Source organism: Ylistrum balloti, unplaced genomic scaffold (genome assembly GCF_031769215.1).
Source record: "Ylistrum balloti isolate Yb309-2 unplaced genomic scaffold, AGI_CSIRO_Ybal_v1 Utg371062, whole genome shotgun sequence".
Lineage (NCBI taxonomy): Eukaryota > Metazoa > Mollusca > Bivalvia > Pectinida > Pectinidae > Ylistrum > Ylistrum balloti.
Window position 1 is genome coordinate 141,091 of NW_026782587.1, and position 27,174 is coordinate 168,264.

At 34.6% G+C, this 27,174-nt stretch overlaps 1 protein-coding gene across 1 annotated transcript in view; it reads right to left on the bottom strand.

Annotated features, from left to right (window-relative positions):
• The window catches only part of LOC132560438 (cadherin-23-like), a 54,948-nt gene that overhangs the window by 4,819 nt on the left and 22,955 nt on the right, over window positions 1-27,174 (bottom strand). Inside the window, exons 15-37 of the mRNA XM_060225103.1 lie at window positions 25,993-26,060; window positions 25,244-25,490; window positions 24,658-24,803; window positions 23,486-23,564; window positions 23,226-23,298; window positions 21,764-21,942; window positions 20,897-21,023; window positions 19,906-20,030; window positions 18,160-18,292; window positions 17,243-17,470; window positions 16,485-16,645; window positions 15,951-16,097; window positions 15,573-15,584; window positions 7,488-7,616; window positions 6,461-6,641; window positions 5,796-6,025; window positions 4,825-5,001; window positions 4,101-4,220; window positions 3,500-3,635; window positions 2,986-3,219; window positions 1,926-2,206; window positions 1,358-1,449; window positions 1,084-1,170 (exon numbers count right to left, since the gene is read on the bottom strand). Coding sequence (XP_060081086.1) covers window positions 1,084-1,170; window positions 1,358-1,449; window positions 1,926-2,206; window positions 2,986-3,219; window positions 3,500-3,635; window positions 4,101-4,220; window positions 4,825-5,001; window positions 5,796-6,025; window positions 6,461-6,641; window positions 7,488-7,616; window positions 15,573-15,584; window positions 15,951-16,097; window positions 16,485-16,645; window positions 17,243-17,470; window positions 18,160-18,292; window positions 19,906-20,030; window positions 20,897-21,023; window positions 21,764-21,942; window positions 23,226-23,298; window positions 23,486-23,564; window positions 24,658-24,803; window positions 25,244-25,490; window positions 25,993-26,060 — 3,392 coding nt within the window. The remainder of the gene's footprint in view (window positions 1-1,083; window positions 1,171-1,357; window positions 1,450-1,925; window positions 2,207-2,985; window positions 3,220-3,499; window positions 3,636-4,100; window positions 4,221-4,824; window positions 5,002-5,795; window positions 6,026-6,460; window positions 6,642-7,487; window positions 7,617-15,572; window positions 15,585-15,950; window positions 16,098-16,484; window positions 16,646-17,242; window positions 17,471-18,159; window positions 18,293-19,905; window positions 20,031-20,896; window positions 21,024-21,763; window positions 21,943-23,225; window positions 23,299-23,485; window positions 23,565-24,657; window positions 24,804-25,243; window positions 25,491-25,992; window positions 26,061-27,174) is intronic.

Here is a 27,174-nt window from a genome sequence, read left to right on the forward strand (position 1 = left end):
TGTTTTGTTTGTAAGCAAACAATATCTACTGGTAATATCGATTTCAATCTCTGTTCTGAGAATCAAATCACTACAAGTAAAATTCCTTTTAGAGCTCACCCTCCAGACCCCCAGAAATCAGACTCTTACATGGAAGTAAATATTCTGATCCCCACCTTGTAAGAATGCTTTAACCAAATATGGTAAAATCCCTATAAAGCATTTCAGAGAAGTCAGTGGACACTATTTGGCCATCCCATCCTCCAGCTCCCAGGGGAGTAGCTGAGTAGAAATTCTGATCCTAAACTTGTAAATATCATTTCTGCCAAGGGTAAGTCAAAGAAGTTTGTAATTGTTAACCCATTCAACATCTCAAAAGGACAGCACTAATGCTGAGAATAAATTTGGGCTCCTTCATGTAGATTGATCATTTCTGACAAATTTTGTCAATATCAGTTCAGCTATTTTGAAGAAGAAGTTGAAAATGCTTACTGATGACATACATCCAATGAAAAAGCATGATTACAATAGGTAACTGTAACAAGTGGCCAAAAAAGAGAACAGGACTTCCTTCTTAGTGATACAAATCTGACACAAAACACAAAACACAAAACAAAGTACAGTAAAATCTGACATAATGAACATCACCTAAAGCTTGATCATTGTCAGTGTCAGTAATCCTGACTTTACTGGTGCCAATAAAAACCTAATCATCAGTGTCAGTGATCCTGACTTTACTGATGCCAATAAAAACTTAACCATTAGTGTCAATGATCCTGACTTTACTCACGCCCAAATAACACTTTATGGTTCTTATGACAGCACTGATAGAATTGACTTTTTTGTAACCTCTATGAAGCAAATCTGAATAATTCAGTCATATGGGAATGAATGTATGTGTTGTAAGGTTGAGAAACCTATTTAAACAAATTATTTAATCATTCAGGACTATATGCAAGAGGATGCAAGTCAGCAAAACCTGTTGAGTCCTTGCGCAGCTGTTATTCAATATAAAATGTTGATAGAGTGAACTCCCTTTACATCTGTGACTCCATTTCAATAATTCGATAGAGTAAGGTTACTCAGTTTCTGTTTTCAACATACTTTGATGGTATTGTTGCTCCAGATGAATCCTTGTGATATCGTATCTGTGTCTGTTGAAATGTTATCAATCCAGCTGCATTTAAATCGCTGCAAAGTACAAGTCATTTATAATGAATCTTTTTCATCCAATTCATACTAAGAACAGTTAGTTTGTAAAATAATTCAGCTGATTAAAGTTGTAGAAGTCTTACAACAGATTTTTTTCTTATTAATTAGTTGCATTGATTGAGGGGGAATAACTCTTATTCCAGATCTGAATTTTGACTCTACTTACTTAATCATGTTGGTAACTTTGTCTGCGATGTCCACATTGCCTGCTGAATCTATCACAACACGTATTTGGGTAACTTCTTCAGCAATGTATACCTGGAAGAAAATGGAATCATTCTAGTTTTTACAAGATGATATCATTACCAAGAAGAACTGAAAGCCAATTGAGCAATTCACGCTTGTTGTAGAGTCCAGGGTTTGTCAGCTCTATCTCAAAATCAGGGAGTGGGCTGATTTTGTAAACAGTAAACTCCATCATTTTGTCAAATTACAAGGAAAAAATGGTTTAATTATGAATCAGAAAACAATTTATTGAAAGCATGTCATCAATATTTTAACAAGGACAAATGCATCAAAGCCAATCTGACACCCTGTGAGGCACAATGCATTGGTCAAATAAACCTTTCTTATCCGACACCGGCAATTATTGTTGACATCAGAAAAGCAAAGACTTTTTTGCTAGTTTTCTACTGAATATTTAAGAATTACTTTGCTATAGCTTCATATGCAGATAGTACTATCACTTTTCTACATATGTTTTCATAGATTACCATACAATATGGCTGATATACCTTAATCTGTGTCGTATCATACATTGTTGAGTCAAAACCGTCTTCAGCACGAACGGAAATGAGAAAGTAACCTGTTGTGAATGCCTTATATGTAGGGAAGTTGACAGTCACAAGTCCAGTATCTGGGTTGATATTGAAAGCCCCATATATATTAATCCTTCGTCCAGGCTTTTCATATATTATCCCTGTGATGGAATAACGCACTCTGTTGAAGAAAGAAGAGTCGGGGTCTACTGCTCGCAGCTGAGTGACTGTCTCCTGTGCTGGTAATTCAAATATTGCTGAAAGAAAATGGGAAATTTTATCAACCTTTGTTTTTATTTTTATTTTTTACATCATTAGTTCAGATACAGCAGACATTAATAACAAATCAGAGAACATCCTCTGCTTAGGGAAACAAAGAATAACTTCTCATGTGTTTTTTTTCTTTTCCTTTTTTTCTGTTTTAGATATTAGTAGATATATTTCTTAAATATTTTAAATGACAAAACAAACAAACAAAAAATCAATCATAATTTTAACAAATGCTTTTATAAATAAAGCCATACTGCATGAAAGAGGATAAGAAATGATAACCTTGTTAACAAAACAACTTCAAAAACTTCAAAGTTTTTCAATGCCATTCTGAAATTTAATAAGAAGTTTTTTTAATGGCTCTTAATCTTCAAAGCATTGCGTTCTAATAAATAATTTTTGATACCCAGAAATTGATGTTTTTGTGAATAATGAACTCCATATTAATAAGTAGGAATGTTGAAACATCATGTTTTATTGTTAATTCAAGTAGAGCAGAATCCATCTACTGTGATATCTGACATGATATCTAACTTATCACATTTTATCCATATATCAAATATTCCCTGCATTATTTTTAAAAATATTGGTTCTTATTGTTTGACAAAATATAAAAATTTTTATAAGACATTATTTTATTAAAATGAAGTTTTCTAAAATGTAACCCCTAAGGTATCTACAGGTAAAACTTGCATAATTTACCAATAGTTGTCATGGCAACCATCAAAATTACACATCAAATCTAAATAAAAAATGTGTTATGTACCTGTAAAAATGTCCTTGGTTAGGAAAACAGGCCCGTTGTCATTGTCATCAAGAATAACAACATCTACTTTCTGAACAGTGTCATCTGTTGCACGTTTTCTCCGCCCAATCGAGGAAGGTCTAGCTTCGACACAGATACGGTATGAGGGCAATTGTTCACGATTCAAAGCTACAGTTGTTGTGATTACTCCTGTGGTTGGGTTCAGACTAAATGGCCCAGTGGCATTAGGGAAACCTGTAGTAAAAAAAAAGTAATTTTCAGCCAACCTGAGAAAAAGGGACCGTGGATAAAAGATGATCACAGAGTTGTTAAGATTTATTAATTAGCCTTTCAAGACATGAATTTTTCATCTCATTTTTTTTTTATCAAATTCTGATGGTCACTGCATTTATCAAGGATAAAACTGCTCTCTGCATCTGACCATCAATGGATCTTGTTGAAATCCTTCTCAGGAAATTCATTTTAACCTTCAGACAAAACAGACAAAGAAAAATCTTGTATATCGAGAACTTACATGAGGTGTCATCATAACTAAAGCTGTATGTGATGAAGTTATTGGGCGCAATATCTAAATCACATGCTTCAGCACGATAAACAAAAGCTGGGGCAGCCAGATTCTCGCGTACGTTCACCGTCACTAATTCCAGATACTGAAATCAAATACACAAAAGATTTCTCTCATTAAAGTGAATTGAGAGTTCAATAAAAATTATTAAACAGGTAAATTCGGGCAAAGATTCACATTTCTGACAAAAATTTCAGTTTCATAATGTATGTATTATTTTTCATTTTTTTCCCTCTATCATCTAATGCAAATAAATACAGCATGGGCAATTTATCTCGAGTCAATATTATCATCAACTAATCCATTAATTAGTCATTAATATTCTTAATGATAAGGTGAGTCATTAAAATTACTTGGAGTGGTCATTAAAAATATTAAAGCATAGGAGTGCTCATAAAAATTACTTGGGATTGATCATTAGAAATACTAAATAGTAGTGGTCATTAAAAGATACTTGGACCAGTCAAAATACTCTGAAGGGCCGTTAGAAATCTCAGGAGTGGTCATTAAACATACTAGGAATGATGATTTACCATACAAGTGAACTTACTGTTTTATCTGGACAATCCCTGAATGATGGAAGGTTATCATTGACATCAAGCACTCTCACTGTTAGACGGCGTGTTCCTTGGAGAGTCGTATTCAACGAATCAGTTGCAAGAATGATCAACTGTTCAAAAAATGACATATCATTATTTCTTACACACAGAAAAATGACATATCATTATTTCTTACACACAGAAAAATGACATATCATTATTTCTTACACACAGAAAAATAAAAATTCCAAATTTCTAATAACTTTTAAAAGAATATATAGTAATTGAATCACATCGCCTTTTGCCAATGACATTTTGACATTACATCAACAGCCTACTTGGAACCAATCTAACTTTTCAATAAGTAAAGCACAACCAACAAGTGGTGGCCATCTTGAATGTACGAACAAGTGATGGTTTGTTTGTTGACTACATGTTTTCTGTCGCCATGACGCTTTCTATCACTAGATGTTGCCTCACTGACAAATGGCAGTATTTTAAATAGTTGGAAATCCATGTATGTATATTAATGAGGTTGGAGTCTAATGGTTTATGAAAATCCTTTCACTGGCTTTAGGGAAAGAAATAATACTACGACATGCATTAAGGTGACCAACTTGAACACCTGATCAGGCTCAAAATTGCGGAGCACGGCTACCAAGGACCAATATGTTGTTTAGGTTTACAGAACATCCATACTACAATTTTTGAATAAAGAAAAATAGAAATACTTACATCATAAACGTCCTTGACCTCGCGATCAATTTCCCCAACCACAGTGATATGTCCATCTGCTGTGATGGCAAATTTATCTAAGTCTTGGCTATTAGACAGAAAACTGAAAATGATCCCTGCGCCCGGGGTACGAGGCGATGCTGACGCATTAAATATGGATGTAAAGCGTGGTGTACCCTGAAACAGACATATCAACGAGCAAATTTAAAACTTTGATATTTCATTCAAATAATTGTCATAGCCTGTTTATTTTTAAGTGTTTATTGGCCCTCGTGATGATAAGTTACATAAATACTGTTAAGTTACGTTCATCCATTCACAACCTCCAATGTTCAAATCAAATTTGGCTCCATATCAACATTGCTGTGGTAAAACTACGACAGCTAGAAAACATGCTCAAAATTTGATCTTTAAGTGAACTTACAATAGCAATAACAGGCTAGACTAAATATACAAGATTATAAGGGGAAAGGTCATTTCATATTCAAATACTTCGAAAAACTTTTCAAGTTGAAGTGAGATAAAAATGCCCATCCAGCCAGAAAATTAGTTTAAGGTGTTTTATGTTACTGTGTTATTAACTACAAAACATCAATAAATCCACATCTATGCATAGAAGTATCATTTTTTGATAAATTTCTGGAAGTTGCAAAATGTGACCTATGAACCTTTAACCATTACCGACAACCACTTCAGTAGGACAAGGTATAGAATTTGGTCTTATGATACTATGGGGATAAATATTAATATGTTGAGAAGTTCTAAGGATATGATTCCTAGGATACGATTCTTTGGATATGATAATATTGATTTTGAGTAGCAAGTGATGCGATGAGTGAGGATGCCAACGAACAGATATGAGAAACAGTAAGTGTCCCTTCTCCCACTAAAATAGTGAGGGCATGAGAAACAATAAGTGTCTCCCCCCCCCCCTCCCCCTCCTAAAAATGATGGGAGCATTTTAAAATTACCTCTAATATATTAATAGATTCTCCTATTCCTGGACTGAACCAGACAGGTTGACCGTTGTCCAGTTGTCCACTGCTCACATTGATGTAGACATTTGCATAAGAGAACTGAAACGGATTCCCGTTATCTCTTGCCATGACTTGGGCATAGAAAGAACCCAAGACTGATGCCCCATCGAGTGAAGTCCTCGCAAACACAAATCCAGAATTGGAGATGTAGAAATACTTTGTCACTTTGAAATGGAAATAAATAAACAAAAATAAGTAAAAAACATATTAATTAACTGGTGTTGACAGTAAAATGTCAGGTACTTGTAGAATTACAATGCAACTGAACGGAGCCAACTAAATAAAATAATGGCAAAATTTCAATGGTATTAGCACCACTGTGTAAAGTAAGTTGTAATTTTCACATTTATACTAAACTATTCTCTATATTTATATTCTATTAATTTCAAATGAAGCCCACATAGTTTGGGCAAAACCGGTCGACAAGATGAATAAACCTACCACCAACTTATCCTCAGCTTGTTACAGTTGATACTTGTGTTGTTAATTTCATTAATGTTGTTTCTTTACCCAGTAAAACTTATTGATGACAAGACAGTGTATTGTTTTGATCACATGACAAACTGTCTATTGTTCTAAAGATAGACATCTATGAGTACCTTTATCATCGGGATTGACAAATGAGTAGGAGACTTGTCCATTACTGCCACTGTCAGCATCGGTAGCCGATACTTGGCCTATCTGATTTGTCCCACCAAATGTTTCCACGGTGAAGAAATAGTAATTGTCTTTATCAAATAGAGGTTTGTTATCATTATTATCCCTCAGTCTGATGGTCAACTGCAATGAAATATAAAATACTATGAATAAAACATTCAACATGATGTTTTAAATCAAGAATTTATTTAAAATATACCAAAAAAAATCTGTCTACTCCAATATCATTTTGATGAGATAGTCTAAATATTTCTGTTCAATCTAACACATCATGTTTCTACCACAATACATTGTTTGAATATTTTAGTTGTTTACCAGATATTGGTACACTACTAAAGGAATTAAACCTTCTAAAGTTTGAGAAAATTACTTTTAGTTTAAATTACCAGGTTGATAAAGAAGACCAACAGGAAAGTTTTGCTCACGATATGATTCAAGTAACTACATAATTTTACAGTAACATAAAGAGAAAAGAAGGACAAGGTTTTTTCCAACATGACTGCAGCTACAGAATATAGGACCTCAATAAATGATATCATTCCATAGTTTGTAATACTTTATCTCATGATATCAGGAAATAGCGAGGTGTTGTTGCATGACGATTTGTTAGCTTTCAAGTTATCATCCTGGGACTTAGCCTCAACAAATGTGATGGGCCTTGAGTTCAATCCTTGTAGCATTAGCAAATTCATCTCAAAATGTCCAGGTAGTATATATATATGGTTACAAAAATGCATTTCAATTGTTTTGGTATATTGTAATCAATCTGATTTTTTGTTTTAAAAAAGAAATTTCAAAATAAAGAAGTACCTGTAAATATGTATTAAAAATATCATAATTCCACAGAAAGAAACAGACAACGTTGAGTAAACTATTAGGCTTGACAAAGGCAGTAAATATCTTAATAAGAATGATAATGATATTTAACAATTAGTGATCACAATTTAGATAAATTTGAGAAGTAAATACCTTAACAGATGTTTCCTTGTAAACATCAAACCGGTTGACATCTGGATTATCACGAGCAGTTAGGACGAGATTATATTGCGGAGTGGTCTCATAGTCGAGGACAGTACCTTCAGATACCACAATTTTTCCCTGTGGAAATAAAGACAGAAAGTATTTCAAATACTGTAGTATCTGGTACATGTACCAATATTAAACTTTTTAAACCATTCAACATTTCTGAGAATCTGACACACTTATTTCTTATTGAAACTCCAGAATAATTATCGCTCTGAATTACTTTCCATAGATAAAACGGCCACTTCAAATACATTTATTATCTTTAATTAAGAATATTATATTTAGGTTCCAATTTGTTAACTAAAATTTAATAAGATTACATTTTACTTCAAAATGGTAAAATTTTTCATATCTTTCTGAACTGTATAGTTATTCAAACTCAAAGATAAGTATCATCATTTTAACAAAGAATTTGGTGCAAGTTTGGCATTATCAGTACACACATCAGAACAACTATATCTAAGGTAGGATAGTAAATCTAGCAATAACTTAGCCTCTGGTTGAGTAACGACAACTCTGTCTTAGGTTGATAGCAAAGGCTAAGTTGTTGGTTGGGGAGCAATGACTTTGTCTTAGGTTGGGTAGCAATGTCTCTGTCTAAGGTTGGGTTGATGTGGCTAAGTCTAAGGTTGGGTAGCAATGGCTTGGTCTAAGGTTGGGTAGCAATGGCTTGGTCTAAGGTTGGGCTGATGTGGCTAAGTCTAAGGTTGGGTAGATGTGGCTAAGTCTTAGGTTGGGTAGCAATGGCTTTGTCTAAGGTTGGGTTGATGTGGCTAAGTCTAAGGTTGGGTAGCAATGTCTAAGGTTGGGTTGATGTGGCTAAGTCTAAGGTTGGGTAGCAATGGCTTGGTCTAAGGTTGGGTAGCAATGGCTTGGTCTAAGGTTGGGTAGCAATGGCTTGGTCTAAGGTTGGGTAGCAATGGCTTGGTCTAAGGTTGGGTAGCAATGGCTTGGTCTAAGGTTGGGTAGCAATGGCTTGGTCTAAGGTTGGGTAGCAATGGCTTGGTCTAAGGTTGGGTTGATGTGGCTAAGTCTAAGGTTGGGTAGCAATGTCTCTGTCTAAGGTTTGGTAGATGTCACAAAGTCTAAGGTTGGGTAGCAATGGCTTGGTCTAAGGTTGGGTAGCAATGGCTTGGTCTAAGGTTGGGTAGCAATGGCTTGGTCTTAGGATTGGTAGCTATAAGATTGGATTTCAATGACACAGTCTTAGGTTTAATAGCAATATTTTAGTCTTAGGTTGAGTAACAATGACTCAGTCTCAGGATGAGTAACAAGGACTCAGTCCAAGGTTGGGTAACAATGACTCAGTCCAAGGTTGGGTAACAATGACTCAGTCCAAGGTTGTGTAACAATGACTCTGTCTTAGGTTGAGTAACAATGACTCAGTCTTAGGTTAGGTAACAATGACTCAGTCTTAGGTTGGGTAACAATGACTCAGTCTTAGGTTGGGTAACAATGACTCAGTCTAAGGTTGGGTAACAATGACTCAGTCCAAAGTTGGGTAACAATGACTCAGTCTTAGGTTGAGTAACAATGACTCAGTCTTAGGTTAGGTAACAATGACTCAGTCTTAGGTTGGGAACAATGACTCAGTCTTAGGTTGGGAAACAATGACTCAGTCTTAGGTTGAGTAACAATGACTCAGTCTTAGGTTGGGTAACAATGACTCAGTATTAGGTTGGGTAACAATGACTCAGTATTAGGTTAGGTAACAATGACTCAGTCTTAGGTTGGGAACAATGACTCAGTCTTAGGTTGGGTAACAATGACTCAGTCTTAGGTTGAGTAACAAGTCTTAGGTAACAATGACTCAGTCTAATCCAAAGTTGGGTAACAAATAGTCTTTTAACAATGAGTCTTAGGTTAGGTAACAATGACTCAGTCTTAGGTTGGGAACAATGACTCAGTCTTAGGTTGGGAAACAATGACTCAGTCTTAGGTTGGGTAACAATGACTCAGTATTAGGTTGGGTAACAATGACTCAGTCTTAGGTTAGGTAACAATGACTCAGTCTTAGGTTGGGTAACAATGACTCAGTCCAAGGTTGTGTAACAATGACTCTGTCTTAGGTTGAGTAACAATGACTCAGTCCAAGGTTGGGTAACAATGACTCAGTCCAAGGTTGTGTAACAATGACTCTGTCTTAGGTTGAGTAACAATGACTCAGTCTAAGGTTGGGTAACAATGACTCAGTCCAAAGTTGGGTAACAATGACTCAGTCTTAGGTTGAGTAACAATGACTCTGTCTTAGGTCCAAAGGTAACAATGACTCCAAGGTTGTGTAACAATGACTCTGTCTTAGGTTGGATAACAATGACTCAGTCCAAGGTTGTGTAACAATGACTCTGTCTTAGGTTGAGTAACAATGACTCAGTCTTAGGTTGAGTAACAATGACTCAGTCTTAGGTTGAGTAACAATGACTCAGTCTAAGGTTGGGTAACAATGACTCTGTCTTAGGTTGGATAACAATGACTCAGTCCAAAGTTGCGTAACAATGACTCAGTCCAAGGTTGTGTAACAATGACTCTGTCTTAGGTTGAGTAACAATGACTCAGTCTTAGGTTGGGTAACAATGACTCAGTCCTAGGTTGGGTAACAATGACTCAGTCCTAGGTTGGGTAACAATGACTAAGTTTTTACAGACCAAACTTGTATTAATTTGATTTCAATGTAAGCAGCTTTAGTTTTAATCTTAACAAAACTCAAATATCACTTAACACAAGTTATAAAACAAATTAAACAAAATTAAAATTTATATTGCATGTGTGATTTGAAAAAGCATTTCACAAATTTGTTTTGTTAAAGGCTAAAACTTCACAAAAAAATTGATATTCCAAAGGATTACTTGGACCAATAAATTCATTTTAGAATTAATACACTGTAAATAATTCATATTAGAAAAAAATATAAAATATTATATGTGGCTATGCAAAAACAGCATTTGGACATTGAACATAATTTGTACCTATTCTTTGGTTAAAAACATGACAGGCAGATTGAACTGTAGAACTATAGAAGACAGCTAGCTACTACACATACCAAAAGGCCCAGAGGGCCTAAATCATCACCTAAATGGACTTATAAACAGAAACAGTTGGAATGAATGTGTAGAGAGAAGAGAAAATCAGAAATGCTATTTATACAGGGACAGAGTAGTTTTACTTCATCTCCATGAAGAGTATTTGATTCTACCATATTTGGGTATTGAAAAGACGAGTTTTGAAATTTCAGTCAATATGGCCTTTTTGACCCCGCCGATCAAGCCTCTATGGATCAGCCAGTATCTAACTAAATTTGATCTATTTCCAATAGAAAATAAACAAATTATGCTCATAAATGTAATTCTCCTATATGAACTTTAACCCCTCCCCAGAGAAAAATGTGAGGCCCTAGGGTAATGAAAGTTACAATTTTGGTAAAGTACTTTAAGAAACTTCTATCCATGGGAGTATTTGAATTTTGTATTGAGAAGAAGATTTTTGAAATTTCAATCAATTTGACCCTTTTTGGCCCCATCCCTCAGGCCCCTGGGGGAGGGAAGTCCATATAGTTTATAATTTTGGTTAGCTGTTAGCCATGGAAGGTTACTGTTCAGTTTCATTGAAATCAGTCCAGGGATTTTCCGAAAGAAGTTGAAAATGTGAAAAGTTTATGGATGCATGACAGACAGGGCTGGACAAAAGGGTATCACCATAGGTCATCATCAGACTTTGTCTCAGCTGACCAAAAAACCTGATTCTTACATGAAGCATGATTATGGAGATGGAGGTTATCAATTGGTTAGGCTTAAACAAGGTCAAAGTTTATAGTTCACTTAATCTCCAAGAGTCAAGGTCGAAGAAAATTACACTTGTTACAAAGACATCTTATAAGAAAATTCTATTAATAGAAAAGAAAAAAACAACAATGTGACATTCATTTTCAGTTTATACTCATTCAATGACATTAAATCCTCACCAGGTTTCATGCAAACTCCTCGTTTCATTGTGCAAATCTAAACCACTATTTTTAGCCCAACTATTCCTAAACCAATGACCTTGATCTTCTAACTACAAGATAAGCCAAAGCAAATTTCTTTATCGCTTTTTTCAGCATTTAAATCATGTAGGTGATTTCATTTATTATCCTGATTCAGCGACCCATACTTTATCAATACATGTTAAAAAATACCTGCAAGAGAAATTACATACTCTTTAAAAATATCTAACATCTACAGCCGAAGCTCATGCAGCAAAAATATCAAGCAAAAAGGCAGGGGAGGTAAGGATCAATTTAAAATCTGTCAAATTACTTACTGTGGCACTTCTCTGAAAGAATGGAGAAAAAACAAAGAAAAGTAAGCAGAGAGTTATGTGCTCATGAGACCAAGTTCCCACAGAAACCAGATGCTGGTGTCATGTGACGTGTGCAAACAGTCTCAGACAAAGGAGAGTTCCAAGCTGGTGTCACACAATATATATATAAACAAAACATTTACAATACGTAGCCATATCAATAACAGTCACATAATAGATAAACTATATATGAATATACATTTACTAGCATATTTGGAACAGAAAACCATACCATACATGGATCGAAAAAAAAAAAAACACAAACAAGACTCTACTCTGGATTATATACAAACATACAAAATAGAAACATATAATATACAAACATACCATATATGGACAAAACATTCATACATATATTTGGGAACAAGACAAACATACCATATATGGACAAAACATTCATACATATATTTGGAAATAAGACAAACATACCATATATGGACAAAACATTCATACATATATTTGGGAACAAGACAAACATACCATATATGGACAAAACATTCATACATATATTTGGGAACAAGACAAACATACCATATATAGACAAAACATTCATACATATATTTGGAAACAAGACAAACATACCATATATGGACAAAACATTCATACATATATTTGGGAACAAGACAAACATACCATATATGGACAAAACATTCATACATATATTTGGGAACAAGACAAACATACCATATATGGACAAAACATTCATACATATATTTGGAAACAAGACAAACATACCATATATGGACAAAACATTCATACATATATTTGGGAACAAGACAAACATACCATATATGGACAAAACATTCATACATATATTTGGGAACAAGACAAACATACCATATATGGACAAAACATTCATACATATATTTGGGAACAAGACAAACATACCATATATGGACAAAACATTCATACATATATTTGGGAACAAGACAAACATACCATATATGGACAAAACATTCATACATATATTTGGGAACAAGACAAACATACCATATATGGACAAAACATTCATACATATATTTGGGAACAAGACAAACATACCATATATGATCATAACACAAAGACATTTCATATTTGGGAACAAAACAATGTGCTATATATGGAGAAAACACAAAAAGCATTCCATATTGTAAACAAGACAAATGTACCATATATTGACACAAGATAAAAACACTGTATTTGGGTACATGTACAAACCATAACTGGACACAATGCACAATACCATTCACAAACACAGTAACAAACATGCCATATATGTATATATCAGAATGACACCATACCAAATATTCTGATTATCTAGGGAAGTTGTTAACTGTTTTAGTGTAAGAGAAGATTGCACAACTTGTTGTCTGGATCAAATTTACACACATGTAGTATTGATAGGTGTCATCATCTTTACAGAAAAGCAAAGCTTTATTTTTCATTTTCACTTTTAAATTGTCAGCTTAAATTCCACTGGTTATTTGGTTTAAAATCAACCTTAACACTTAAATAATTAAGTTAGGATAAAACCCCACAAAACTACCATCTTCATTACCATCTCTTCCCACAATTATAAAAAACAGATATTTTCTTTTTTCATTTTATTTATTTTATTTCATATTATTATGTTCTTTTACTTTAGGTCAATTATTTGTAAAAAATTTTTTTTCAAAATTTGTCCTTTTCACATCATCTGATTGTCCAATTTTACTTCAATATATCCTCTTATTTATGGTCATAAAAACCGTTATGACAACAAAACTTAAATAATGATAAAATTCATGGCCCAAGATCACATATTCCTAAATTTAATCACAATTAAATCTTGAATGAAGTAGATCAATTTTCTGAGAAAAAAAATCTGTACATAATTTTACTTTATCAAAATGAAACAAGAAAATGTTTGAACTTTAAATTAATAAAATTAAGTTTAATTTTGATGAAGCAGTTTTACTTAACTCTGTTTTCCGTTTATCCTAACGTGAAAGAGTCAAACATGTGGTCATTCCAGATATAATTATATACTGTCTGAATCCAAATCTCTTATACATGCTAATGTGACAGGAACTGAAATATTAGATATAAGTGCCACGGAAATTTTTACAAACAGAATTAAACAGAAATGCAGATTAATTTTATCATTCTACTACTAATAAGCATTTCAACTGCCATGAAAAAATATAAAAGATTAAAAAAGCAAAAACACAAATAAAAAATCTATTTTCAAAAACAATTAAAAAAAATAACACAAAATTGTATTCTAATGCATGTGCTTGAAAAATCTCATTTATGAAATTATGATGTAGTCTTATCTGACAAAAATACAGAGAAATTCCACTTTACCCCAGAAGTTTGCTTCATTCTTATTTCATACATAACAGTCTTTAGATGAGCACTCAAGTTACTTAAAACTAGATTTTGATTTGTAGTCTTAAATGAAACAAAATGATGGAACTGTTCAAAGACTTAAACAAACTTTAAAAATGTTTACAGATTTATAAAGTTTTAAGTTTTCATTCAGTTGAATGCAGAAGTAACAGGTATGATGCAGATGTTGTAATGTGGCTATCTGCTCAACATGCAACAATGTCTGCTCTTCAGAGGAATAAGTTTAACAAGTAATTCAGTGAGTTGGTAAATAAGTTCACAAGTGAATAAGTCAACAAGTTAACAAGTAAAAAGTGATTTACAAGTTTAAAATTAAAAATTTAATTGCTGTTTATTTCTAAATTTATCAATTAACTGGATTCATTATGATTAGTTCTGTTGAATTATCAGTCACTCTCTGCCATGAAGTATTGAACCTTTTCTGAGTTTGACCTCCAGTGTACTGGTGGACATGGGTTTAATTTCCAGGATTAATTGTGTCAGGTTTTTATAACAGGGCTTTGTTTATCTTTATCAGTATAATGTTACATGCTGGCATTTTACAAGAAAAACAAACAACAGTTAGAGAAATACTTTTTGAATTTTGCGGGAAATTTTTTTTTTGAAATTTATTAAAATTGTTTAATATCTTACCAAATGAGATACTACAACTTAGATTCCAGTCCAATAACTTTTTGGTAGATGTTGAAAATGATATTATGATAAATTGGATTATTTTATTCAGATGTGAAATATTTTATGAATAATGATCTCAAAATGTTTTATTGGTTTCTATCTCTAGAAAATAACAAAAAAAATTGTTCATGCTTTTAAAATATTGTCTTAATAACTTATTATTTGCATTTAAAACTAAAATAAAATGTTCTTTGATCTTAATCCACATATCAAGGTACAACTATGAATCACTAAGCTACCAAGTGACTACTTAAGTTTGTACTCAACTGAGTTTTACTTGTAAATTTATCTGTGACAAGTTTAATTCAGATTGAACCCACGACCCTAAAAACTTAAGAATGCTTTTTTTCTCACTAAGCTATCGTAAAACAATGACTTAGATTCCGATTACTATCTGGTTTTGAATTGTAATTAGTAAAAACCTAAGAAAATCACTCTAACATCTATAAAGTCATTATTACAGAAAATTAAAATGTGTAGAAGAGGATATTCAAAGTGGATACAAACTTTACTGTTATTATGTACAATAATTCACCAAAAGCGTGGTAAAGTCTACAGAGCAAAATCATAACAACACACACACCCATCAGAGTGAAACCAGACACGCTAGTACAAAACAAAATGCAGAATGATCAAAACTTCACTTACCATGTTGTTTCCCTGAAAATATACAAAAGCACCACAATTAAAAAGAATCCAATGGTTCTTAATCAATTTCAATAAACTTGATCAAATAATTCACTTAAAAGACACAGTCAAGGATTAATTACAAATGATTGCTTTACGTGTTTTAATTTCAAAGTAATTTCTAATGACGTATAATCAAATTCTTTGGAAATATACCTTTTCTTTAATTCAACTTGACCTTATATTTGTTAATACCCTTTGTGAAATACAAAAATAAAATACTGACACAACCACAAACTCCACGAAGAACTAGTTTGTTTAAAAGACAAATGGAAAAACACATGAACAATTTTTGAAAGGGGAGGTAACTCCATGGATTGGATGCAAAAAAACACTTACCACCATGAAGATGGTGAAGTGGCTGGCATTGGTGCCAGTTATACTGAAGGAGATGTTAGCATTACTGCTACTGTCGGCATCGTTGGCGACCACATTACCAATCTCCTGTGGATACTGTTTCCCTTCAGAAACAGTAAATGTGTAATTCTGAAAACAAAAAATAAATCAGTATCAAATAACGGAATTTTAAGGATGACATTTTTTTTAACCAGTAAGCCAGTGTAGACAGAAAACATGTATATCAACATCCTGACTTTTGATGAGGTCTATTGATAGTTTATCTACTGTAATATTCCAAACATTACCACTGCATGATATTTACACTACATGTCCTAAGTCACAAATTTTCTGGACGACTGCAGCTAAAATATTGCAGGTTCAACCGGTCAAATTTTCAAAATTTAACAAAATAATTATTACATGAAATATTAACAGAATGACTTGACAAAAATTCAATATGGCTACTCGCTCACACAAATATTTTGTGTCAGACCCTATTTCATACAGCACAAATAAACGTAGCTTTTAACTTACCGATTGTGAAAATTGTGGAGCGTTGTCGTTGATGTCTTGGATTTGGAAGACTATATTGGCAATTGAAGAGAGTCCCTCTGGAGACGTTGCTTTCACTGTCAACGTCAGAATCTTTCTATCTAAGGTCTCGTAATCAATCTCTCTGTTTGCACGGACTTTTCCTGAAAAACATCATTAAAACATGTATAGAAAGAAGATGTTTTCTTACAAGGGAAGCTTTCAGTTTAGCTCACCTCAGATGCTTCCGTTATTTATTCTATCTCATTCATAATTTAAAAAAAGAATATTTCTCCTTGAGAAAGAGCAACATGTTTGAGTAAGTCTCTATATATACACATTTCTCACTACTAGAGTGTGAATGAGCACTATTTCCCAGAGTTTCAATTTTTTTCAAAACTTTGGTAAGTTTAATGTAGCAGATATTGATGTACCTGTTACAACTAGTTAACTAGTACATGTCTATAAGACATATCCCTCCCCCAATCTATAGATACAATACAGTAAAATGAACTAAGACCCTAATATTTTGATATTTTCTCCACATTGTTTTGAAGTAGAAAATAATTAGATGTGTTGAGAAGGTGGACATGGGTTTAAACTATATGTCTCCCCCCTCCCCCTCCCATGATCTTTTTTTTCCTTTTTTTGTTTGTTTAAATCTTAAAATGGTATATTGTATTTTGCATAAACAAGTGTGATGTGTGTGTGACTGTTCCATACCAAACAGTTAGGTGCGACCATTTAACATAACAGCTCACCTGTTGTTCGTTCAACAGTGAAATAATCATCGGGGTCAGTTCCTGGCACCTCTTGGTAATCGGTAACCTGCTCCCTAGTACTGGGTACAAAGGCGATCAGTGTGATATAGGTAAAATTTGTCTTCGCCTCGGGAATAACATGATAGTAGCTGGGGTTTGCATCGGTCCAAGGCTCATTAAAGTCTGGAGTATTGTCCACATCTTGTAGAATGTAGATGAGAACAGTTGCTGAAGAAAACAAACGAGCTTCATTATTATTCATTTAGGTTAGGAATTGTAAAAAGATAGGACTACATCTATATGAGTGCAGTGTACTTTTATATGAGAAATAATGAATTGATAAAACAAGACTGATAGAGTGTCGTTTATATGCTGTAATAAGCCCACTAAGTTATCACAGTATTTCACTTAATTTAGATCACCGTATTGCAGGACAATGATATAGAATCTGTTTAATCATTTTTCACAACTGTAATATAAATGGGTGGGCTTATTACAAGACACAGGCTTCATGCAGGCCAAATAGGGTGTCGATTATCATTAAAATGTTGTGATAGCAATCAGGAGATCATATAGTAACAGGGCTCTGTAAAATAATTAATTCTTCATGGGAATTCATTTTCCTTAAATTTGTGGTTTCTATTAATCCACGGAAATGAAACGTCAAATTAACAATAAGCAGGTAAGAAATGGCTTATAGTGGTTTATCGTGGTTTATAATGGTTTATAGTGGTTTATAATGGTTTATAGTGCTCGTCAATTTTATGAGCAACATCTATCAATGAAATCAAGTCACAAGGAAAATGCTTATTTTACAAAGCCACAAAATTTGAGTCCAATGAAAATATACAATTTACAGTATGTACAGGATAAAAGTTTAACCACTTGTAGATTAAAACGAGATTTAACCAGTTTACCTGTAGCTGTCTGTATTACGGTAGCATTAACATCTCGAGCCTCAACTACAAACTGGATTTGTGGCGCCTGGTCGAAGTCAAGTGTAGCGTTTGTATAGATAATACCCGAAGAGCTATCAATACGGAAAGCATTCTAAAAAAAAATACAAAATACAAAATATAAAATGTTGACTTTTTCTGGTGAAAGACCATTGGTATATTATCATAATATCAGTAAAAAATGAGTAAGAAGAAATAATGCATTGATCTTGTAATAAGCCCAGGGAGCCAGCACATTGTCTTAAAATAAGGGGTTGGTTTATAACAGGATAGGAATTAGTATTCATTTACAATTCTACTGAACTGTAATAGGGGCTTATTACCAGACATAGTCTTAAAAATGGATCAATACAGCAACTAAAACCTATTACTATGTAAATGTGAAAACCTCAATGATACACCACTCATCACAATACAGGGTTAAGGAGAGATTGGTCGTATACACCACTCATCACAATACAGGGTTAAGGAGAGACTGGTCGTATACACCACTCATCACAATACAGGGTTAAGGAGAGACTGGTCGTATACATCACTCATCACAATACAGGGTTAAGGAGAGATTGGTCGTATACACCACTCATCACAATACAGGGTTAAGGAGAGATTGGTCGTATACACCACTCATCACAATACAGGTTTAAGGAGAGACTGGTCGTATACACCACTCATCACAATACAGGGTTAAGGGAGAGATTGGTGGAGAAATATACATTACCACTCATCACAAGTTGATAGGGTTAAGGAGAGATTGTTGTATACACCACTCATCACAATACAGGTTTAAGGAGAGACTGGTCGTATACACCTACCCTGTAGTTCATCACAATGGGGAGAGACAGGGTTAACCCTGGAGATATTGGGGAGAGATTGGTTGTATACATTACCCTGTAGTTGATATTGGGGAGAGATTGTTGTTATACATTACCCTGTAGTTGATATTGGGGAGAGATTGTTGTTATACATTACCCTGTAGTTGATATTGGGGAGAGATTGATTGTATATATTACCCTGTAGTTGATATTGGGGAGAGATTGGTTGTATACATTACCCTGTAGTTGATATTGGGGAGAGATTGGTGTTATATATTACCCTGTAGTTGATATTGGGGAGAGACTGGTGTTATACATTACCCTGTAGTTGATATTGGGGAGAGATTGTTGTTATACATTACCCTGTAGTTGATATTGGGGAGAGACTGGTGTTATACATTACCCTGTAGTTGATATTGGGGAGAGATTGATTGTATATATTACCCTGTAGTTGATATTGGGGAGAGATTGTTGTTATACATTACCCTGTAGTTGATATTGGGGAGAGATTGTTGTTATACATTACCCTGTAGTTGATATTGGGGAGAGATTGGTTGTATACATTACCCTGTAGTTGATATTGGGGAGAGATTGGTTGTATACATTACCCTGTAGTTGATATTGGGGAGAGATTGGTTGTATACATTACCCTGTAGTTGATATTGGGGAGAGATTGTTGTTATACATTACCCTGTAGTTGATATTGGGGAGAGATTGGTTGTATACATTACCCTGTAGTTGATACTGGGGAGAGATTGGTTGTATATATTACCCTGTGGTTGATATTGGGGAGAGATTGTTGTTATACATTACCCTGTAGTTGATATTGGGGAGAGATTGTTGTTATACATTACCCTGTAGTTGATATTGGGGAGAGATTGGTTGTATACATCACCCTGTAGTTGTAAGTTGGTACGCCTTGTCCACTGGATTGATAGTACAGAATTGAGTATTGGAGGGAGCTGGTCGAATCCGGGTCAGTAGCATTCAACTTTATCACAACTGTGCCAATAGGTTCAGCTAAAGGACACAAGACATTCATTTTAAAATGTTGAAGTGTTTGTAATATATTCAAAGCTATCTTGCTTCTTTATTTACAGCCTACTTTAATAACAATACTTTGCTGGAAAACATCGCAAACTGTATGCTAGCTACACAATCGAGTGATCATGACATTTGTTTTAATATAATTCTTGCATGGAGTGTAGAAACATCAGATAGGGTTTTGTAAACAGGACATGGTCAAATAGGATTCAGATTTCATTTTATTGATTCAACAAGTCTAATTTTAGTAACAACAGGTTGATATCATAACTCTAGTTATAAGAAGGAGTACTGTATAAACTAGATGTACCTGTACTTAGAATGTTAATTTATGTGTGAGCAAGAAAATATCTAAGGAAAATGAATCCTCCCAATTCTTATTGCATCTTATTGTCATTGCATGACAAAATTGTAATAAAAAAAATAATATAAAATGTTTGAATACATGAATGCCTTCATTCACATGCATATAAATCCCTATTGATGATAGACAAATTTCTATAAACAGTAATCTTGACCTTGACCTTTGAAACATAAAACACAAACTTTGACCTTTGCAGAGGAGTTTGATAAATTTCCCTGCAGATTTGAAGTTGTTAGAGTTATAACATTGATCGGAGTTATGATGAGACAGGACTGGTGTGGGTATCGCTAACACTATATGCAACCCCCATCAAAAATGGTAGGAGCAGAACTGAAATTTGGTGTAGAGAAACATGATCTAGTAGAGTACTGACACTGACCTAACACAGGATATCATTAATGGTGACACACCACGAGTTCAATCCCTTTTCAAAAACATTTCTTAAGTCTAAGCATTAAAGAAGGAAGCCATGACCTACTTTCATCCAGTGTCTGTGCATAAAGAGGCTTGTCAAAGCTCGGACTTTTGTTGTTGGCATCTTCAATTGTAATCTGGACAGTGGTCAGTCCGGTCCTTGGGGGACTGCCCTGGTCAACTGCCTCCACCTAAGGAATACAGAGATCATAATATGTAAAACTGAAAGTTCTTTGTTCAGAGGTCGTGTATAAATTTGAGTGTAGGATCTACCTTAAAATATTTTCAATAATGAATTAGCTCGAAATATTCTGAATGTACTCCATTTCACTGCTATTTTCACGATTATGCATCACAATAATTCTGCAGTGATCATCTTTCATGAAAAAGACTAATAGAACCTTTCTCCAGCTGGAGGGTAGGACAGAGAAATCTCTACCCGAGGAGGAGGAGATTCTCGACTGTCACGAATCTCCTCGGAGGTTTAAGGTTTTCTGTCCTACCCTCAGAGTAGGGAATGATCCTTTTTCTACCCCTTTTTTTACCTCAAAAATAGATAGGCAAGTAACTATACAGGGTGGCATTATAACCATCGTTATAGTCATGTGAGGCTCGGATAACAATTAATAATGACATCAAGGACACTAACCGATCTCAAAACATCAGAAAAATGACATCATTAATAAATACACATACTCTGAATGTCACTTTCTGCATGTGCATGCTGTCTCGCTGAAAACTGAGATATGTTACCCTAACTCGCGGATATTTCTGTCTGGTGGGGTAGAAAATACTGTCTATACCTTACTGGTAATGGTTGTTGATTATCTTAAATTCTGGTAAATCAATTTTACAAATTTGTTTCTATTACCGATTCTCTAATCTGTAGTAACTGTTAAACAAAAATACTGAATAAGATATATGATTATACCGTGATGTTATAGAATGGAGTTGCATCGTAGTCCAGCGCAGCAGCAGGTCCAACAAATATGATTCCTGTGTCAGAATCGATTTTAAAGTCATCTTTTGCTCCGAAGGTAATGGCATAGGTGATTGCCCCATTTGTACCAGAATCAGCATCTGTAGCTATGACCTGCAATACTGTGGACCCTGAAGTAAAACAAAAGCAACAAATGACACAAAACAGATGCATAATTAGCCCGTCTCACTATATATAGATATGTTCTGTCTTTGTTTGATAGTTCCTACCAGCTAGTGGCAAGTCGAGTCTAAATATACAAGTGTAAACATTATTTTACCAAACTGAATTCACACTAACATTGCTAGACTCCAGAAGAGAAAAAAAGTTAAGTCTAACACCTTGTTATATTGCCTCCAGTTGTCAGTAAAACCTTGCCATGCTGCCGTCTGTTGTTAGTAAAGCCTGGTTACACTGCCACTAGTTGTCAGTAAAACCTTGCCATGCTGCCACCAGCTGTCAGCAAAACCTTCTTGTACTGCCTCCAGTTGTCAGTAAAACCTGGTTACACTGCCACCAGTTGTCAGTAAAACCTTGTCATGTTGCCACCAGTTGTCAGTAAAACCTAGCATAATGCCACCAGTTGTCAGTAAAACCTAGCATAATGCCACCAGTTGTCAGTAAAACCTAGCATAATGCCACCAGTTGTCAGTAAAACCTAGCATAATGCCACCAGTTGTCAGTAAAACCTTGTCATGTTGCCACCAGTTGTCAGTAAAACCTTGTTGTACTGCCACCAGTTGTCAGTAAAACCTTGTCATGTTGCCACCAGTTGTCAGTAAAACCTTGTTGTTCTGCCACTAGTTGTCAGTAAAACCTTGCATAATGCCACCAGTTGTCAGTAAAACCTAGCATAATGCCACCAGTTGTCAGTAAAACCTAGCATAATGCCACTAGTTGTCAGTAAAACCTTGCATAATGCCACCAGTTGTAGGTAAAACCTTGTCATGTTGCCACCAGTTGTCAGTAAAACCTAGTTACACTGCAACCAGTTGTCAGTAAAACCTTGTTGTACTGCCACTAGTTGTCAGTAAAACCTTGCATAATGCCACCAGTTGTCAGTAAAACCTTGTCATGTTGCCACCAGTTGTCAGTAAAACCTAGTTACACTGCCACCAGTTGTCAGTAAAACCTAGTTACACTGCCACCAGTTGTCAGTAAAACCTGGTTACACTGCCACCAGTTGTCAGTAAAACCTGGTTACACTGCCACCAGTTGTCAGTAAAACCTTGTTGTACTGCCATTACATGCCATCAGTTTAATCCTTTTATAGAAACTCCTATCTTTTGTTCCTTAATGTCTAACAAAGATAGAGACAATAGAGAAGCAAAAGTCTGAAGTGTCACAAAACATCACTGGATTTCTAAATACGAAGATTTCCCTTTAAGGGGAGATAATTTGTATACAAACTTACCTTTGCCTTTGGACTCTTTAATAGTAGCATTGTAGTTGGTCTTGGTAAAGGACGGAGCAGCATTGTTCTCATCCTAATAACAAAGAAATAAAATCTTCAACAATATTACTGCAAATGGCAATAACACTGTTTCTAATTTTTTTGTGTGAAAAAAAATTTTGCATGCAGCCTTTGATAAACTTGTAAAACTTTGTAAAACTTGAACCATTGAAAAAATTGTTTACACAGTGTTGACCTAACACTGAATAGCAACGACTTACTCGGACTTCCACAGTAATTGTTACATAGGAGGTTTGGCTTGGAAGTCCACTGTCAGTAGCGGACACATTCAGGAAAAAACTGAAAAAAAAATGACAAATTTTGTTGGAGACTTTACCTACAAAAAAAATCTTCAAAGAGATTCATTCAGGTGGTATTTTCACTTAATCTATAATCCTTCATTATTACAGACAATTTGTAAATTGAATGACTAAGAAAATTCTGTGATTAACATCCAGTATATGCTCCTCTGTAAAGGGACCAATGGCCCTTAGTTATACTCTGAAATCAAAATTTCTCCTGGAGGGAGAAGAAGGCTTATGAATGGTCTATGCACTGGCTAATAGATGTAAACCTCTACAGTCTCTTTCTGACGAACAAGAACAGGTAGACAAATTCCAGATAACATGACAAGTTATGGATGGTGCCCTTATCACTCAGTATCTAGAGTGCAAAACATACCGAAATCGATATAAAACATTTTTGATATTTTAATCCCCATCTTCCATACAATAACTTGGGATGGTTTTTTGTCCATTATAAAGGCCTTTGGGTGTCCAATGGCCGAAGGGATTATCGAGACACCTACAAAGGGATTATCGAGACACCTACAAAGGGATTATCGAGACACCTACAAAGGGATTATCGAGACACCTACAAAGGGATTATCGAGACACCTAAATTTACACCCTTGCTCGATTTTACTTTATAACTTTGTATTTGTTTCATGTTCTATGAATGTGATGTAACTTATGTAATATCTGTGTATTGATAAAGAGGCAGGTTGCCTAGAAAATTTGACAAGTCGCTTGTCCATACTGTCATTATTACTTCATTGATCATATATCTATTCCAGTAATACACATCCAATGAATATTTGTTTGCTAGGATCATGTACCAATATTGGTACCATACCGTGGATATTAATTATTAGGTTTACTAGATCTAGACTTGTTAGAGAGAGAGAGAAAGAGCAGTCATATACATCCACATTAAATATATGTAATATCAAAAGTAAATGACACATGTTATGTAAGTCATCTATCATGTGACCAACAAGTTGTCACCATTGATCATGTGACCTACAGGTCATTATTGCTGATCATGTGACTTACAAGTCAGCATCAATGGTCATGTGACCAACACTTGACTACAGCATGATCCGGTGACTTACAATCCTCCTTCATCCTTGGTATCTTTGTAGTTGACAATGGAGTTGAGTGAAAGCGTCCCCTGGATGGGATCAATCTGGAAGGCATTGTCATTAGTGTTACCGTCCACGATTCTGTAGGTTATTGCGTAACCATCTGGGTCAGTTGCCTGGAAACAAATATTACATCGATATGAAGTAACTATCCGGTTTAATACTAACAAAAAAATATCTGTTAAAATATCCATTAACGAAAGTTTTGGTTAAAAGCAAGATTTCAAATGTTGTATTTACGGGATTTACTGATTATTTCAGTCTTATGTCGTGTGTGAGAGCTCAACACACTTACAAAGAGGTCAGCCAAGGAGAAATTTCCCTTTTATTTGAATAGATTGAATATTTTTTGCTGCTTGAAAAAAAACATATTCACATTGGGTTTCAATCAGGTTGAACTCTATATATTCTGTAAGTGTAAAAGTTTTGCTGTCAAATGTAACTGGTTGTAGAAAAAGCTATTGCTATTGGAGTATGTAAAAAGAAGTTGCATTTTCATGGGGTAAAAAGGAATGAAACCAATTTCACAAGCACAGATAAGAGAAACGGTGAATACCTGGACTGTAACTGGAATGAGAAACACTGTGGAGGATTCTGTGACGGTGGACCTGTATGAGGATAGCTGGAAGACAGGTACCATGTCATTGTAATTAAGCACCGTCACAAGAAGGGAGGTTGATGCTGTTTGAATGGGATTTCCCTTATCTGATGCTATGACGGTCATTTCATATTGCACAGCCCCATTGTCATAGTCCAATTTTTGAGCTAAAGTTACGACCCCTGTATTTGGGTCAAGGTTAAACCTGAAAATACACAACAACTGTATTTATTATTCATAATACGGTATGATCATACTATTTCCATACTTTCCCAAAAATATACATTTTCCGTTGCACATATTTCATATCTTGTTCACAAAATCCATTAGTACTACACATAATAGAAAATTGAGAAAATAAAACTAACTTTGATGTGAGACATAAACATGGAAAATGAGAGTAGAATACCTTTCATTGTGTTATATTGCATGCATTCTTTTGATCAAAATTAAATTTAAGGATTTTTTACATTTTTATTTTCATTATTATTTGGAATTAAAGGTTAAATAACTGTAAGTGGGGATAGTCAAAGTGGCATTTAACATATCTATATCAGAAAATGAGCCCATGCCTGGTAATAAGCTCACAAATATCGAGCTACAGCTGCTGATCCGTAGAATAAACAAATTCTAAATCATGTTCCTGTAATAACCCCACCTCCGATTTTGAGTCACAACAAACATGTCGGCAACCAATCAAAACTTACATGACAATGTTGGGATCTACAAAGGTATATTCTAGTGCTGCATTACTTCCACTGTCTCTGTCTGTAGCCTGTAAAGAGAGACAATTCATTGTGTGTGTGTCTAGTTTTACCATTGAATTAATATGCAATGCTTTTGACTGACCTCTGACCTTTACATCACATATGGGTCACCTTCTAATGACCTCTTTTTCAAGTAATTCACATAATAGTCAGCTTCTTGTGACAATCAAAACTGTGAGACCATTAGAGAATCCTGAAGCCTCGAACAGAGGCGAAACTAGTAGACAATTAAGTAAAGTACACAATGACTGGTGATACTTGTTCTTGTTGCGATTAATTCTCTAACGGTCTTATATTCAACATTTCGTTAATCGCCCTGCATACCTTTGGTATCCAAGCTCAAGTGAAGCACCCCACTGAAGAAACCACTTACCTGATACTGACGTTGTCTCTATTTACTTACTTAATCAAAATTGTTGTTACAATGATTGCTGAAAATCCAAAATGATGGTACAAAGGAGATATCCCTTATAATTGTTCCTTCCCTATTTACTGCCCTTAATAGAGCTCTTGTTTTTGAAAGATATGAATGTTACATTTAGTGAGTTAATCAAATAGTGAAAAGCGGGCTATGTGTTTGTTACAGTCTCAAAGTGTATCAATTGGCTATGTGTTTGTTACAGTCTCAAAGTGTATCAATTGGCTATGTGTTTGTTACAGTCTCAAAGTGTATCAATTGGCTATGTGTTTGTTACAGTCTCAAAGTGTATCAATAGGCTATGTGTTTGTTACAGTCTCAAAGTGTATCAATTGGCTATGTGTTTGTTACAGTCTCAAAGTGTATCAATTGGCTATGTGTTTGTTACAGTCTCAAAGTGTATCAATTGGCTATGTGTTTGTTACAGTCTCAAAGTGTATCAATTGGCTATGTGTTTGTTACAGTCTCAAAGTGTATCAATTGGCTATGTGTTTGTTACAGTCTCAAAGTGTATCAATTGGCTATGTGTTTGTTACAGTCTCAAAGTGTATCAATAGGCTATGTGTTTGTTACAGTCTCAAAGTGTATCAATTGGCTATGTGTTTGTTACAGTCTCAAAGTGTATCAATTGGCTATGTGTTTGTTACAGTCTCAAAGTGTATCAATAATTATATAACTGAATGAAAAGGCAACATAATTGTTGA